The sequence below is a fragment of the Camelina sativa genome, chromosome 3, assembly GCF_030686135.1.
Source record: "Camelina sativa cultivar CO46 ecotype springtype chromosome 3, ASM3068613v1".
Lineage (NCBI taxonomy): Eukaryota > Viridiplantae > Streptophyta > Magnoliopsida > Brassicales > Brassicaceae > Camelina > Camelina sativa.
In genome coordinates, this window is record NC_141882.1 from 2058567 (window position 1) to 2075872 (window position 17306).

Genomic DNA, 17306 nt, shown 5'->3' on the forward strand with positions numbered 1-17306 from the left:
GTCGGAAATTTTTGTTTCTCATGCCGAAAAAGAAGAAAAAGCCCCTTCGTGGGGTTGTCCCAGGCTCCTATAAATTCACACTGGTCCAAGCCAGAGCAGCCGCTCCAGCCTCCGCAAAACTTCGACCTGGGGTTGTAATCGGATCTATTGCTTCTACCTCTTCGTCCGGGAACTCCGACCCACCGTCCTCCGCTCTGGTCCCCCCAAAAGCCCTAGATCTGGACTCGAGTTCCCCTTCGGTTTCTGTGCCCTCCTCAGATCTGGTAGAAAAACCATGTTCCCTAGTCTCCACTGTTGCAGGCTCCGCCTCCGGTGTTGAGACTTCGGCATTGACGAACTCAAACCGTCTCTGCTCCTCGTCTTCGTATGCTGAATCCACTGTCACGACAACGAAATTGGATTTACCTGTTCTCCTAGGGGCGAAGTCTGGTTCTGCAACGTTGCACCCCATTGCCTCTGCCACTACTACTCCAGCGGGCTCTACGCCAGCGGATAGTTCCCCATGCCCCGAAGCAAAGCTTTCGACTCGAGGTTACGAAAATTGGGCTGACTCAGTCAAGGGCTCACCCAGAGCACTCAAGAAGGAAGGTGTAGCCTATACCCTCCCTTCAGGTGAGTTGTGTATCAAAATACCGAATGAAGTCATTGAGCGTAATAAGAAGAGTTGGGACTTCTTCATCATCGGGCAATTCTACTCAGATCCTCCGTCTCAGGGTACGATACACAACATCGTTAATAGTATCTGGAGCAGGCAATACCGAGACATCTCGGTCTCCAAAATGGAAGGCAACGCTTTCTTATTTCGCATTCCCAATTCATCCACACGGCACAGAGTCCTGAACCAACGTCTGTGGCAAATTGAGGGACAAACAATGTTTGTAGCAAACTGGGTTCCCGGTGTAATCCCTGTTAAACCCGAACTATCCTCTGCACCAATCTGGATTGAACTGAGGAATGTTCCGTTTCAATTCTTTCATGAGGAAGGGTTACAAAGCATCGCCAATCTAGTCGGTGCCCCAAAGTGCCTTCACCCCTCTACAACAAACAAAACAAATTTGGAGGTTGCGAAAGTTCTCACAATCATTGATCCTAGGAAACCACTACCAGAGGCCGTAAACGCGCAGTTTGACTCAGGCCAAATTGTCAAGATACTAGTATCGAGCCCCTGGATGCCTCCAGTCTGTTCCCATTGCCGTGAGATAGGTCATAGCCTAAGGCACTGTAGGAGTGCCCCGGTAACTTGCTCTCTCTGCTCCTCCTCGACCTACCTACCAGAAGCTTGTCCCAAGATAACTACAAAGGATCCCAGGAAGCGAAGATCTTCTCGCAGGCGAAGATCCCGTACCCCATGAACGGCAAGTAAAGTAGGCAATGATAAGCGGCTCACACCCCAGGAATGTCAAGTAAAAAGCACTAAAGAACCTGTAGAACAAGTTGTATCTGAGGGGAGAAGTAGGATTGATCCCGTACCCCCTCCAGTCTCCCCACTCACTGAGAGTTCGAGGCTTCATACTAAGCACACTAGCTCCCTCCCTTCGACCTCCATTGTTCCTTTGACCTCAGGTGGTTCAGGCTCTATTTTGCAAAGTCCCCCTGAATCCGATGTCGCTGAAGACTCATCTGACGTACCGTCGACGGATTCTGATGAAGAGAGGTTTATTAAAGTGCTGTCTAAAAGGCATCAGAAGATACAGCGAGGCAGGGGCCTCAAATTATCTCATTAATTATGTATACAAACATTTTTTTGTTGGAACGTCAGAGGCTTTAATATAGCAAGTCATAGACACGGATTTAAGAAGTGGCTCAAGGAAAATAAGCCTCTTTTTGGTGGCGTCATAGAGACGCATGTAAAGCAGCCTAAGGAGCTGAAATTCATAAACAACCTTCTACCAGGTTGGTCTTTTGTGGAGAATTACAATTTCTCCGAGTTAGGGAAAATTTGGGTGATGTAGGATACTAGTGTTCAGGTGGTCCTTGTCGCCAAGTCGCTCCAAATGATCACTTGTGAGGTACTGTTGCCTGGAGAACACTCTTGGATTGTTATCTCAGTGGTGTATGCAACAAATGAGGAGGACAAGAGAAAAGACTTGTGGAGGGAGATTGTAGACTTGGGTGAATCCCATGTGGTAGCTGATCGACCTTGGTTAATGCTGGGAGATTTCAATCAAATTATCCATCCTCATGAACATTCTACGTCTGTAAATGTGAATGTGGACAGGAAGATTAGGGAGTTTCGGAGCTGCCTTCTGGACGCTGAATTGTCTGATCTAGATTACAGAGGCAATACCTTTATCTGGTGGAACAAATCAAAGGACAGACCTGTTGCAAAAAAGCTTGACCGCATCCTTGTTAATGAGAGCTGGAGTGATCGATTTCCTTCATCTGTTGGAATATTTGGGGATCCGGTTTTCTCAGATCACGCCTTGTGTTGGGTAGTTCTTGATAGGGGAAAAATCATTGCGAAGCGCCCTTTCAAGTTCTACAATTACCTTTTCCAGAATGAAGAATTCTTGAATCTGGTTAGAGAACATTGGTACTCTACTAACATAGTAGGTTCGGCCATGTTCCAGGTATCAAAGAAGCTGAAAGCTTTAAAGAAGCCAATCAAAGAGTTCAGTAAGCAAAACTATTCGGACCTGGGGAAGCGTACCCAGGAGGCTCACGAAATACTTATCAGGTGTCAGCACCGCATGCTTGCAAATCCATCAGTAGTCCACACTACACTTGAATTGGAATCTCACCAAGCGTGGTCATTATTATCAGAGGCAGATGAGAGCTTCTTTCTCCAAAAATCTAGAGTCACTTGGTTTGCAGATGGAGATGGTAACACAAAGTACTTTCACAGAATGGCAGATTCAAGAAAGTCAATCAACACCATCCACAACATAACTGACGAGAACGGAAACAGATATGAGTCTCAAGAGGAGATAAGCGCCCACTGTGCTGACTATTTTGAAAATCTGTTCAATGATCAGGATGTGGCGACCTCAATGGAGTAAAGCGATATGAATTTGCTGCTATCCTACAAATGTACTCAGCAGCAGATTAATGACCTCGGGAAGGACTTCTCGGACTTGGACTTCAAAGAAGCACTCTTCTCCCTCCCTTAAAATAAAGCATGTGGTCCAGACGGCTACCCGGTGGAGTTCTTCAAGAACTCTTGGTCCATGGTGGGTCCAGATGTCACCGCTGCCATCAGAGAATTCTTCAGCTTTGGCTCCCTGCTAAAGCAATGGAATGCTACCACTCTAACACTTATTCCCAAGTCAGTGAATGCGACTACTGCTGCAGACTTCTGGCCTATATCTTGTTTAAACACGCTTTATAAAGTCATTGCCAAACTTTTAACAAACAGGCTCCAGAGTCTTCTATCAACGGTCATCTCCCCTTTTCAGTCAGCTTTCCTCCCGGGTCGTTCTCTAGCAGAAAATGTTTTGTTGGCGACTGAAATGGTGCATGGTTACAACTGGCGAAATATCTCACCTAGAGGCATGTTGAAGGTAGATTTACGCAAAGCGTTTGACTCGGTTAGGTGGGATTTTGTTATTTCTGCATTAAGAGCCATTCAACTTCCTGAGAGATTTATAAACTGGGTATACCAATGCATCTCCACGCCATCTTTCACAGTTTGCGATAATGGGTGCCATGGTGGTTTCTTCAAAAGCTCCAAGGGCTTGAGACAGGAGGATCCCCTCTCCCCCTATCTCTTCGTCCTAGCCATGGAAGTGTTTTCAAAGCTACTACAGACTCGATTTGACGCCGAATATATTCATTACCATCCTAAGGCCTCAGACCTCTCCATTTCCCACCTAATGTTTGCCGATGATGTAATGATTTTCTTTGATGGGGGTCGTTCGTCACTTCATGGTATTTGCGAAACGCTAGATGACTTCGCATCTTGGTCTGGTCTCAAGGTAAACAAAGATAAGAGTCACTTGTTTCATGGAGGCCTAGAAAACAATGAAAGCTTGATGTTGGAAACGTATGATTTCCCTTTAGGTGCGCTCCCAATCAGATACTTGGGCCTTCCCCTTATGCACAGACGATTGCGTATAGCGGAATATGAACCTCTCCTGGAAAAAATCTCCTCAAAGTTCAGATCATGGGTGACAAAGTCCTTTTCCTTCGCAGGGCGGCTGCAACTAATATCTTCAGTCATCTTTAGTTCTATAAACTTCTGGATGTCTACGTTCATCCTCCCTAAGGGCTGTATCAAAAGGATTGAGAGTCTTTGTGCCAGATTCCTCTGGTCGGGAAATATTGACGAAGGAAAAAGAGCTAAAGTTGCTTGGGAAGTGGTCTGTCTACCAAAATCAGAAGGGGATCTTGGCCTCAGAAGGCTTTCAGATTGGATCAAAACGTTGCTCTTGAAACTAGTGTGGAGGTTGTTTGAGCCATCAAACTCTTTGTGGGCATCTTGGCATCGTCTACACCACCTCAGGAACGACTCTCTCTGGGCTGTAAACTATCCAACTGGCGGTTCTTGGGCTTGGAAAACGCTGCTGAACCTCAGACCTCTAGCGGAAAAATTCATAAAATGCAGAGTGGGTAATGGCTTCACTGCTTCTTTTTGGTTTGACAGTTGGACATCGCTTGGTCCGCTTATAAATCGTCTAGGTGACTATGGAGCCCGAAGCCTTCGCATTCCCATTTCTGCAAAGGTGGTGGAGACTATTGAGGGCTCCGGATGGAGATTACCTCTCTCTAGATCCCTTGCGGCACGGGAAATCCATGACCACCTCCTCACTCTGCAACCCTCGTCGCCTGAACAAGACCAAGATGTTTATATTTGGTGTGTGGAAAATAAACCATACCACGACTTCTCTACAGCGACGACCTGGGAAGCCACGAGACCGAGGAAACCTAAGCAAAGTTGGACAAATTCTATATGGTTCAGAGGTGCGGTCCCTAAATTTGCTTTCCATATGTGGGTCAGTCACCTGAATAGGCTCCCCACTCGCCAAAGGTTGTCCTCTTGGGGGATAATTCAGTTTGATGCTTGTTGTCTCTGTTCCATCGCATCTGAGACTCGCGACCACATCTCCCTGGTCTGCGAGTTTGCTGCTCAGGTCTGGAAGTTAACCTTCACGAGGCTTTGCCCCCGCCAAAGGCTATTTAGTTCATGGTCAGAACTCCTCTCCTGGACCCGACAATCCTCCCCAACCGCCCCTTCGCTCATCAGGAAGTTATCTGCTCAGGTCGTGGTTTACAACTTATGGAGACAGCGAAATAACATCTTGCACAATTCCTCCAGGCTTGCTCCATCCATCATCTTCAAGTTCGTGGACCGTGAAATGAAGGACATCATCACATCAAGAGGTCACAGGAAGCACTGGGAGGACCTATTGCCACTTTGGATCCGCTAATACGCATCCCAAATTTCCTCTAACTCTATTGTAACCTTGTTTTATTTTTTTGCCAAGGTTGCTTTTCGAATAGGTATTTCAATCATTGTAAAACCTTTATTCATTCTAATGATATTTACATGCTTAGCAAAAAGAAAATGTTTATATCTAAAAAATTCTTAAATAAAAAAAAAAAAATTGACAAAACTAATAATAATATACAGATACCAACGGCCCAACGCCCCAACGCCGCATATATATAGGGTAAATATTGGGCTTCACTTTAATGGGCCTATAGTTTGTGTGAGTCGGCCTTTGAACGTAAGAGAGACATCGGAAACCTAAGGGAATAATCATAATTTTATAAAAATATAAAGAACGTGACAAGGACTGGAGTTGATAATCTTTGACTGCGTCTTCCTTGGAGAATCACAGAACATTCTTTTTTTTTTTTTTTTTTTGCAGAAGCTCATCAGAAGAAGAAGAAGAAAACCAAACTCAATGAAACAAACAAAGACCAAGACTTTCGCTTCCGTACACTTGTCGTCGTCATGTATCTCTCTCCTTCTCCTTCTCCTTCTCCTTCTCCTTGTTCTTCTCTTAGTCTTTCTCTCTCCAACAACCACGACGACGTGCTCTCCTCTCATTCTCTTTTCTCCTGACTTCTACTTTCTCTTCCCCCATTTAGTCTCATTCCCAAATTTCCTCCGACCCCTTTGATCATAATCATCATTATCCATGGATTCACAGCCACAGGTAATCATGGAAGACGAAGACGAAGAGGCATTGTCCACGCTCGTCCCTGTTCCGCCGCGGCGAAAGACGCAGTCTTTTAGCTTACAGTTCGATCAAAAGCCTCACCACCAGATCCGCAAACACAGCCTCGACGAGGTTCCTAGATCCGCCACTTTAGGATCCGAAACCGTTTATTTCGACTCCTCCGACGACGAATTCTCCACCGCGGCTAACATCGTTAGCGGAGATAACGCCGCTGATGGAAACAACGGCGGAGGAGGAGGAGCTGAGGATTACCTCATCGTTAATCCTCCTCCTAATGTCGGTCTTGGGGAAGACGATACCGAGCCTTTGCCGGAGTTCATCGGAGCGGGAGGCGGTTCCGGGATATTTAAGGTTCCGGTGCGTGCGGCGGTGCATCCCGGACGTCCGCCGTGTCTTGAACTGAGGCCGCATCCGTTGAGGGAGACGCAGACTGGGAAATTCTTGAGGAACATTGCTTGTACGGAGACGCAGCTTTGGGCTGGCCAAGAGAATGGTGTCAGGTTTTGGAATTTGGAAGATGCGTATGAGGCAGGGTGTGGGATTGGTGGCCAGGTACGCCGAGGGGATGAGGATACGGCCCCGTTTCATGAGTCTGTTACTACTTCTCCCACTATGTGTTTGGTCGCTGATGAAAGCAACAAGCTTGTGTGGAGTGGTCATAAGGATGGCAAAATCAGGGCTTGGAATATGATTAAGCAGCCTTCTGATGCTTCTGATGATGATCATGATGATGATGATTTGAATCCTTTCAAGGAACGAATCTCGTGGCAAGCTCATCGTGGTCCTGTCAATTCCATTGTCATTAGCTCTTATGGTTAGTTATTCTCGGTTCGAGGATTGATTGAGCTGAAAATTATGTTCTTTTTTATCTCTGCTTATGCTTGTGGTTATGATGTAGGTGATATGTGGTCATGTTCTGAAGGAGGTGTGATAAAAATTTGGCCTTGGGATCCATTAGAGAAATCTCTTCTGCTTAAACAGGAGGAGAAACACATGGCTGCGTTATTAGTGGAGAGGTCTGCTATTGACCTCAGGAGCCAAGTTACTGTCAATGGGACATGTAGCATATCTTCCTCAGAAGTCAAGTTTTTGTTAGCCGATTCAGTAAAAGCTAAAGTGTGGGCTGTGCAGTCACTCTCGTTTTCAATCTGGTAGGCTTTTTTTTTTTCTGTGTGGCAATGCACTTTAGCAGATGGACTGTTCCTCTCATTGTGCTTGCTGATCATTGTAAGACATTTGTGTGCGCAGGGATGCTCGGAGTAAAGACCTTCTGAAAGTTTTAAATGTTGAGGGGCAAGTTGAGAATCGTGTGGACATGCCACCCATTCAAGATCAACAAGTTGATGATGAGATGAAACTGAAATTTTTCTCTGGCTCAAAAAGAGAAAAACCACAGGGCTTTCTGCAGCGATCACGTAATGCCATAATGGGAGCTGCAGGAGCTGTTCGCCGAGTCGCCACTAGAAGTGCAGGAGCGTTTTCAGAAGATACTAGGAAGACTGAGGCTATCGTGTTAGCTGTAGATGGAACAATTTGGACTGGAAGCATAAGTGGACTCATTGTTCAGTGGGATGCAAATGGAAACCGCTTGCGGGATGTGAATCACCATCAACGTCCTGTTTTGTGCTTTTGCACTTTTGGTGATCGATTATATGTGGGTTATGCAAGTGGCTACATCCAGGTCTTGGATTCCGACGGAAAGCTAATTTCAAGCTGGGTTGCACACAATGAGCCTGTGATTAAGCTAGCAGCAGGGGGTGGTTTCATTTTTAGTCTGGCCACTCATGGTGGAGTACGAGGATGGTATGTGACATCTCCAGGACCCCTGGACAATATAATCCGAACGGAATTGTCTCAGAAGGAAACTTCATATGCCAGACAAGACAATGTTAGAGTTTTAATTGGTACCTGGAATGTTGGTCAAGGACGGGCTTCACACGATGCACTTATGTCGTGGCTGGGCTCTGTCACTTCAGATGTGGGCATTGTTGTTGTCGGGTTGCAAGAGGTGGAGATGGGTGCAGGCTTCCTTGCTATGTCTGCTGCTAAAGAAACGGTAACTCCTTTTATGACTAGTGTGATTTTGTTTGAACTAGAACTTTGCCGTCAGAGATGAAATCTAGTAGAGCATATGGTTATTGAGAGAACGGCATTCACTAGCATGTTTAGAACATTGTACTTCAATTTATATGCGATCATGCTGTCATCTACATATTTGGTTTCACACCATATTTGGATTGCGTGTGTAGGTTGGACTTGAAGGAAGTGCTGTGGGGCAGTGGTGGATTGATGCAATTGGAAAAGCACTTGATGAGAAGAAGACTTTCGAGCGTATGGGTTCAAGGCAGTTGGCAGGACTTCTGATATCTCTTTGGTATGTGAAAGTTCACTTATGACATGTTGCATTCTCTGGCTTATCTTTCCAACACTTTTTTACAAGGTTTACAATGAGGAGTTGTTTATCTTCCATGATTGACCCACTTAACTCTGTTTCACTTGTACTTTTCTATTTAGGGCGAGGAAGGATATTAGAACACATGTTGGAGATCTTGATGTTGCAGCAGTTCCATGTGGCTTTGGCCGTGCCATTGGCAACAAAGTATGTCTTACTTCATCTCCACTTCATATTTGACTATTTAAGTCTGATTAGGAAATACACACTTCAGTGTATATTTGTTCTCTTTTGTGCTTGTGAAGATGCAATTTATCTTATGAAATTTGTTGCTTGCTTGCAATGCATATGACCCACTTAATGATTACACAGGAAAAAGCTTAGCCTTTTGCCGCAATGTGTAGCTTCTCTTCTACCTTACTAAGCCTTACATTATTTGCGTACTTGTCAAACAGGGAGGTGTAGGTCTGAGAATCAGAGTTTATGACCGAATTATGTGCTTTGTGAATTGCCACTTGGCTGCACATTTGGAAGCAGTCAATCGCAGAAACGCAGATTTCAATCACATTTTTCGATTGATGGTGTTTTCCCGGGGACAAAATCTAAATAACACTGCAGCTGGTATGGTGCCGTACCTGTTTTTGTCTTGCTCACTTGGCTTTTCCACATATTTATTTTGGCTACTTTATTCTTCTGGTTTGCCATGGGCCCTCTCTCTTGCAGCTGGCGTGTCAACAGCAGCTTATACAACCAAGAGTAACACTGTATGTTCTCATCATTACTTATACTTATACACTTAAATTATATCATTGCTTCACAAGGTTGGTCCCAAGTTTATGCTGTTTGCTCCTTTCCAGATTCCAAGCACCGGCGCTGAAGAAACCAAGTCTGATCTAGCAGCAGCAGACATGGTCACATTTTTTGGCGATTTCAACTATAGGCTGTTTGGTATATCCTATGATGAAGCAAGGGACTTCATTTCACAGAGATCTTTTGATTGGCTCAGAGAAAGAGACCAACTTAGAGCAGAGATGAAAGTTGGAAAAGTCTTCCAAGGAATGCGTGAGGCATTAATCACTTTCCCTCCCACGTACAAATTCGAAAGGAATCGCTCAGGCTTAGGAGGTGATAATGGATTTGAAATATAGATACATTAATATATGAATTTGAAAAAACTGGAATTGGTTCCATAAAAACCTAAACTTTCTGTGCTGTGTACTCTCCAGGATATGATTCAGGTGAGAAAAAGCGAATTCCTGCATGGTGTGACAGAGTTATCTATAGGGATACTCAATCCAGCCCATTCTCAGAGAGCAATTTGCAATGCCCTGTAGTCTCATCGGTTATAATGTATGGTATCATGACGAGCTTTATGATGTTTCTCGCTTTTTCCTGTATCTTCAATTTGTTTTGCACATTCTAACATTTCTACCTGCCTGTATCAACAGGTATGAAGCTTGCATGGATGTTACTGAGAGCGATCACAAACCCGTGCGCTGCAAATTTCATGCAACTATAGCTCACGTTGATAAATCTGTGCGGAGACAGGAGCTGGGGAAAATAGTAAGGTCTAATGAGAAGATACTATCCATTTTCGAAGATTTAAGATTGGTTCCAGAAACTACTGTGAGCACCAACAACATTGTTCTTCAGAGTCAGGACACAGTCATCCTAACAATCACAAACAATTCAACCACGAACAAAGCCATTTTTAACATTCTATGCGCCGGACAAGCTATAGTAAAGGATGATGGAGAAGATTCTGACTATAATCCACGAGGCTCCTTTGGTCTGCCACGCTGGCTTGAGGTATTAAATTCTCTTTCGACGCCAAATGATGTTCATGTAGTATTCAAGATTTAGTGATATACAAGAATTTTGTTCTTTTAGGTTTCGCCTGCAGCCGGGATAATACATCCGGAAGGATCTGTGGACGTGAAAGTTCATCATGAAGATTTTCACTCATTGGAGGAATATGTTGATGGCATCCCACAGAATTGGTGGTGCGAAGATACTCGAGATAAAGAAGCCATCCTGGTAGTGAACATTCGAGGAAGCTGTTCAACTACATTGACAAGCCACTCTATCAAAGTCCGTCACTGCTTCTCAGCCAGAGTATGCCTCATTGAGAATAGACCCACAAACCTAACAAAGAACTTAGGCGGTTCACGTCGTTACCCAACAGATATTACCCGTAATGGAAGCACTAGACCAAAAACTGAAGACTCGGTTAAACGAGGTAAAAGCCGGTGATGAGCTCTTGTAACATTGACAGTTTTAACTAGAACTTAGAGCAGAAGGACAACAAAGACATCACAAGATATGCATCAGGTGAAAGAAGAATCGGTTTGATTTATTCTTTGATTCTTTAGAAAATCCGTTGTGTCAAAAAATTGTAGATTTGCTTCGAGACTATTCCTCAGGTAGCATGTATTGTATCTCCTCACTTGAATTAAAACGGTTCACAGGTACGTGATCCGCGTATACATTTGTTACTCTCTTACATTAAACTGTCCATTCCTGAGATTTTAGTCTCAGAGTGCATACATTCTCTTGTTGAATTCGCTATTGAGAATCTCTGACTCTGAAGGCATACGAGACAGTGAGAAAGACTTCGATTTGCTTCTCTCTTTCCTTAAGCTTTTCAGTTTAGATTCCTCAATCCTATGCATGACCACACAGTAACACATTGCACCTATCGTGGTTAGCATAATCGTCCCGCCTATAATCGTCGCACAAATCGCCAGCCAAATGTCCTCCTTACCCACAACGATAAATGAAAGAGAAACAAATGCAATGGATATGAACAAACAAGCCAACCACATGAGCTTGTTGATCACAAACACAAGCTTCTTCTTGGCCTTTTGCTCAATCACCACAACCGAAGTCTGCACCACAACAACAGCCAAAGATATGAACAGTGCCAAGCTGTCGAATATGAAGAAGACTAAAAACGGGGCTTTGTTGGCTATGCGGGCTTCTCCTAACGACAACGGTCCCTTTGTTCTTTCTTCTTCATATTGCCCAGGTATGGTGAAGATTGCTGCAAATGCAACTGTTGCAATTAGGACAGCCACAACGGTTGCTGAGTTTATAGCATTATTTAAACCGCTTATGTGAAGCTTCTTCAGTCTCTTTGCGATTTTCTGAACCCTGACACCCGTTTGGCGAGACTGTTGGAGCTGAGACTGTACCTCGTGTTTAATGTCGCTGACTGTTTGCTTAAGTTGTTTAGCCGGGTTTTGAGGCTTCCCAAGATCTTTAGCTGTTGCAGCTCCTGCTTCTTTCAGAACCGACACAAGCTCTGAGTTTCCAGTCTTTTCAGCTATATCAAGTGCGGTATCTCCAGCCTTATTCATAGCATTGAGGTTAATTCCATCAAATAATACCAAACATCGAACTATCTGCAAGTAAAGACAATAAGCACTTTCATTAGTATTCTCATTCAGACTTTGAAACTCGGGGGAAAGCAAATGATATTTGATACCTTAGTACGGCCTTTGTTTGTGGCAACGTGCAATGGCATATTCCCTTTGTTATTCTCAACACTCAAAACCGCAGGGTCAGGTTTCACCAACTCAAGGACAATCCCTTCGTTTTGACCTTTGACAGCCATGTGAAGTGCCGTTTGTCCCTTTTTATCGGTTCTAAACCCAATACTTGCATCATTACCTATCAAGGACTTAACCACTTCTCTGTGCCCCATCCGCGCTGCAGAATGAAGTGCGGTTTTACCATTGTTCTTAGCTATCTTAGCTAAATGAGGATTCGTTTTCAAAAGAAGATTCACCACATCAATGTGTCCTTGTGTAGCAGCCGTGTGCAATGCAGTTGTACACGATGAATCCGTCGTCATAGCCAGATTTGGAAATGTCTCCAATAGTTTCTTCAACGCCTCTGCAAAAGACAGCGCACATTCAAAGGTTCATGTAAAAAAAGTGTACACAATAAAACAAGTTCTTGAGCTATTATCAGATATCAAAAGCTTCGTTTACCAAGATGGCCTTGTTTTGCTGCGACATGGAAAGGATCAAAACCGTTTCTAGCTGCAATTGATGCGGTATCAAGATCCATATGTTTCAACATCTCTTCAACAACTAACGAACACCCGTTTTCTGATGCAGTGTAGAGAGGAGTCTCTCCTTCTAGATTCTGCTTTGACAACAACAACTTCAACTGATCTTGGATACTGTTACAGTCTCGTATCAACTCCATAACCTTTCCCAAATTCCCCGTTCGAGCGGCAATGTGAAGAGGAGAGTCTCCTCTTTTACCAGGTGACTCATTCTTCTTTTTCCTCTCACTACCACTACCACCATTCATGAAACTTAACTGTCTCTCCATTATTATCCGGAAGCTTTTCTGCTTCTCAACGAACCCACGGAAGCTTCCCTGCCTCTCCATTGGCTTCTCTTGTTTCTCCAATGCTCTCCCTTTGATTCCATGCTTCTCTGCATTCCCAGCTTGGAAACTAACTTGCTTCTCCAAAGGTATTCCCTTTCTCGCTTGATTCTCTGAACCAACGCATCTGAGACTCTGCTGTTCCTCCATGGAACTACCTCGAAAACTCTCTTGCTTCTCCATTACAGTAGTCAAAGAACTCATCTCCGTCTCCTTTAGATTCGTACTACTAAGTAAGTATCTAAATCAAATTACACAAAGATCTTGAAGAAGAGTTTCTTTTTTCCCCCAAAATCTAAAGATCCCAACTTTGATCGAAGCACTGGTTGGATCTTTTCCAGCAGCACTTAATTCGTAATAAAAGAAACAGCTTTAGTAATGAAAAACCTTTACTTTGCCTGTGATTAACCCAGATTTCTTCTAAAGATTCACAATCACACGTATGTGACGAGAGGAGACAAAAAGGTTGCAGCTGATTTAAGTTGAGTGAAGTATCATTGCATCTGACAAACCCAACAGAGCTTGAGTTATGGAAAAGGGTTTGTAAATCTCAAGGCTTTTTTTGTACGCACACATGTTTGATTCTTAGTCCTAAGCCATTGAGTGACAGCATCTTCAGCTGTTCAACTAATTTAGCAGCCATCCTTTTTTATTTTCTTAACATATTCGTTAAATTTCCAAAATCTATAATATTGTATTAAATTTCTCTATTTTTCATTTTTTTGGTAGTGATTTATCTATTTCTCTATTTTTCATTTTTCCTCATGTTTCTTCTAGATTTGTCTTTTTTTTTTTTTTTGCTCTGTGCTGAGTGCTGACAAAGAAAAAAAAAGAGGTAAAAAGTGATGTGACGAGGCAAACTCTTCACATTATTAGTTATGATAATGATATTTTATTAACGAAAACAATACTATTTTTTTGTAGATCATAGGTTGTTTACAGAAAACTATTTAAAAAAGAGATCAATTTTCTAATAACATTTTACCGTTTCATCTCACACAAAATAAATTTACACCAAAAAATATATGATATTATCGGTTTAGACAACTAGTAGGTTGAATGACACCAAGATTTTTTCCGATAGCATTGAAACAATAGGAAGTAGCAGGTGTTCCTTTGTTGTAAGTAAGTTTAATGTCTTGTAATGTGATTCCTGTACATGGATTGCTCTTGCTGCACGCTAGCTTCATCGCTTGCTGTGTCGCCGACGTTCCTTGTATGTTCTTATATGTCACTTGGCTTATCTTCACCCCCGAATGCTAATACATACATAAACATAAAAAAAAAATTTAGTTATATATTGGACCACTAATTAAGTCGATATAATAACATATTGTATAGTTTGATAAAAAAGTATGATATATGGATATGTACCTCAGTAGGGCAACCTAGGTTGGAGGGACAATAGTTTTGGTCGATTATGATTGGGTTTTGGACGTTTTTCATAATTAGGTTTTGGAAGAAGACGTTTCTAACGAATCCCGTACTCGGCCTCGCCCATGACTTTATCCTCACACCGTTTTGTGTTCCGGTGAATACCGAACTCGAGAGTGTCACGTTCTCTACTCCGTCTTCGTTTAATTGCTTCGCCAAGCTCCCAATGCTGCCAATCGTCACATAATCATATGAGTATGACCGCTAAGTGCTTTACTTGCTTATTTTTTGATTTGGAAATTCATAATTTCTTACAAGTACCTAATAATATATATACATAATTTATGTTCATAAATCATTCTAAGAAATTAGACGGTGTGTGTATACCTAACCCCGTGACCTGGACCACAAGCAAGTTTGGAAATGAGGAAGTTGCGGGTACCAGGGCCGATAGCAACACAATCGTCTCCGGTCTGAATGGTGCTTCCCGTTAATGTGACTCCGGTAGAGAATTGAACGGTGAAGCCGTCGGTGTTTGGACTGTTTCCAGGAGCCACTAGCCTGATGTTACGGACGACCACATTCGTGCAACCGTTGAGGGTCATATGGCCGACCTGGCTGTTCATCGATTTCACTCCACTTATGATCACGTCTTTTGCCGCGTTGAACGATATTGACTACAGTAATGCATCAAAGATTTTAATTATGAGATTGGTTTGCCGGTTAGTTTACATATTTTTTATACAAGTATATATATGAAGAAGCCTAATAAAGTTTGATATAGATTAATGAATTAAAAGCAATAAATTATTGTAATTTGTATTGCGAGAGATGATCGAGTAAATAAGATTATAAGAATTTCATGTTATTTTGACCAAAATCCATTCCCTTCCAATATCTAATCATTATTATAGAACTACTATATGGTTCCTGTATACAACTTCTATAAAATAAAATTGAAACATAAGTGTGTTAAATCCAACTTCATGTTTTTAGATATGAGAAGGAAATAATTGGACGATGGATCCTGACTTTTAGTAATCAAAAATGATTAAAGCTATATATTATTGCTCTTTTGCATTATGGTGCTTACGCTTATGTAAAAATGTTAGAATGTTGTGTTTATTTACAGTAACCATTGATATATAGAGGAGAGGAGAAAGCATACCCTAACACCGGGAGGACAATTCTGACCAGATTTCCGGCAAGACCAGAACCCATCACCTCGTGCGTCGAAAGTCCCACCGACCATTGAGAATCTGCTAACCTTGTTGAAGAGAATCCAGTAACCGGAATTGGCAAAGGCCCAGTAATCTGCGGGAGCAACGACTGTTCCGGTCACTTGAAACTTGAGTTTGCTCTTGCATAGCCCTCCAAACGTTATTTGCTTCAACAGAAATGTCCCCGTCGGGACCACCACTGTGGCTGAGGCTGCGGAGCCACAAGCCCCTTGCCATGCTTTGAGGAACGCTGCGGTGGAATCGGTGACCCCGTCCGGTTTGGCCCCGAAGCTAACTACGTTGAAAACGTTGGTGGCGCTGCTCGAGACATCGATGAAGGTGAGGAAGATGATGAGAAGAAGAAATGTTATAGCTGGTATTGTCATTTTTTATATATGTGAATATGAGTTTGTGTTATGTTTGTGTTTGTGTTTGTGTTTGAATTAATTTGATGCATGGCATATATATAGAGAAAGAGCAATTAATAATTGGTTCGTTATCGGAGTCTATGGTACAATTAAGTACATGTGCTATCTATATGATAAGAGGGTGTGATTATTTTATGATAGATAAAAGAGTTTACATTTTCAAATCATTAGCTGCACACATGATTGATAATATAATTTCTAGGAGCAACGGTCGTTGTATTTACGATGACATTTTTGCACATTATCAGTTTCCCATATAATATGGATCATATGTATGTGCAGCATATTTATATTTCATATGCTCGGTATGTCCGTAGTACCATATATTATTGATGAATAAAAATAAATACGTGGAAACTTACTCAGCGATCCATTAGAACAAAAAACTGTATATAACATGAACGCTATAGAGGATGAACAATAATAATTCAAGAAAAACTATCGATTTTACATAAATTCTCTAATACAAGAAACTCAACCAAAACCCCTATCTCAAAAGTCTATAGATATTTTTTTAAGTATTGAATATTTTTACAAACTCTTAATAAAATATGCTGTATTAAAATCTCTTAAAATCCTTACAACGATAATATAATCCATAAAATAAACAAATAAAGTTGTCGTCTGCCATTACCTTGCATCTTAATACCAAATTTCTGTTTTAAGATAATCAGGAATACTTTTACAATACAAATTTTTTAATTGAAGTCCAATAAAAATATATACCAACTCGAACTCGATCATATCTTGCAATCTTTCGATTATTCGTACCGTACGTATATGCACATCATCACGGTTAATGTCGTTATTACGCCATTTATACTTTTTTTGTTTGTTCTCTCTTTCTTTAAGCGACTATATATAAATAGAATTGCAAATGTAAGGTAAAAAAAGTAACCCACATATGTATAGATGATGACATCACCACAAATTTATTTGACGGGACATGTGATCAACTAGCAGTTGACCCCAAAAAAAAAAAAAGACATGTGATAATTAACTAGGTCACATTATTGAAACCAACCCAATCATACATATTCGTTAATCATTCTGGTAAGAATTACAGAAAGTCAATATCTATATATGGTTAGCTTAGTTTCTCGACATTTTGAATTCAACGTAACAACCATTGGGTATAGTATTCATTCTTGCGCCGCTCTCGCTGAATTATTTTTTATCCGTGACATTTATTTATTTTTGTTTTGTGTATTGGAATGGTTGTTGTGTGTTTATTTTATCTACATAATGAAAAAGAGGTTAAACCAGGGAAGAGACAACAGTCGAACCGAGAATCTGCTAGAAGGTCGAGACTGAGGAAGATGAGGGGTCTGATGAGAGTTAAGAGAATAAAAAAGGTTGGAGATTT

The 17306-nt window shown here is 42.0% G+C and overlaps 5 protein-coding genes across 7 annotated transcripts; 3 read left to right on the top strand and 2 right to left on the bottom strand.

The window, feature by feature from the left end:
• Window positions 1–20: 20 nt before the first annotated feature.
• Window positions 21–2999, top strand: LOC147946508 (uncharacterized). The gene is made up of 4 exons (XM_087496919.1): window positions 21–1341; window positions 1429–1654; window positions 1760–1847; window positions 1953–2999. Exons 1-4 carry the CDS (start codon window positions 21–23, stop codon window positions 2997–2999), a joined length of 2682 nt encoding a protein of 893 aa, XP_087353045.1.
• Window positions 3000–4564: 1565 nt separating this feature from the next.
• On the top strand, window positions 4565–5366 carry LOC147946509 (uncharacterized). Its single transcript, XM_087496045.1, has one exon. The coding sequence runs from the start codon at window positions 4926–4928 to the stop codon at window positions 5364–5366; it is 441 nt and encodes a 146-aa protein (XP_087352171.1). The 5' UTR covers window positions 4565–4925.
• Window positions 5367–5725: 359 nt separating this feature from the next.
• On the top strand, window positions 5726–11063 carry LOC104763470 (type I inositol polyphosphate 5-phosphatase 13). 3 transcript variants are annotated; one of them, XM_087497879.1, is made up of 12 exons: window positions 5750–5898; window positions 6102–6939; window positions 7024–7276; window positions 7374–8181; window positions 8375–8499; window positions 8640–8724; window positions 8973–9138; window positions 9241–9281; window positions 9375–9642; window positions 9744–9867; window positions 9966–10326; window positions 10408–11063. In XM_087497879.1, the coding sequence occupies exons 2-12, from the start codon at window positions 6108–6110 to the stop codon at window positions 10768–10770; spliced, it is 3426 nt and encodes a 1141-aa protein (XP_087354005.1). In that variant the 5' UTR covers window positions 5750–5898; window positions 6102–6107; the 3' UTR covers window positions 10771–11063. The 3 variants fall into 3 exon arrangements, with proteins under 3 accessions (XP_087354003.1, XP_087354000.1, XP_087354005.1); XM_087497877.1 differs by having other exon boundaries at window positions 5726–6939; XM_087497874.1 differs by having other exon boundaries at window positions 5738–6939; window positions 8973–9281.
• On the bottom strand, window positions 10850–13589 carry LOC104739103 (ankyrin repeat-containing protein At5g02620-like). The gene is made up of 3 exons (XM_087497882.1): window positions 12513–13589; window positions 12005–12414; window positions 10850–11921 (listed from the first exon to the last, which is right to left on the bottom strand). The coding sequence occupies exons 1-3, from the start codon at window positions 13120–13122 to the stop codon at window positions 11052–11054; spliced, it is 1890 nt and encodes a 629-aa protein (XP_087354008.1). The 5' UTR covers window positions 13123–13589; the 3' UTR covers window positions 10850–11051.
• A 205-nt stretch (window positions 13590–13794) lies between these two features.
• LOC104778572 (polygalacturonase-like) lies at window positions 13795–16010 on the bottom strand. The gene is made up of 4 exons (XM_010503025.2): window positions 15461–16010; window positions 14680–14969; window positions 14293–14521; window positions 13795–14177 (listed from the first exon to the last, which is right to left on the bottom strand). Exons 1-4 carry the CDS (start codon window positions 15896–15898, stop codon window positions 13950–13952), a joined length of 1185 nt encoding a protein of 394 aa, XP_010501327.1. The 5' UTR covers window positions 15899–16010; the 3' UTR covers window positions 13795–13949.
• Between the last annotated feature and the right edge of the window lie 1296 nt (window positions 16011–17306).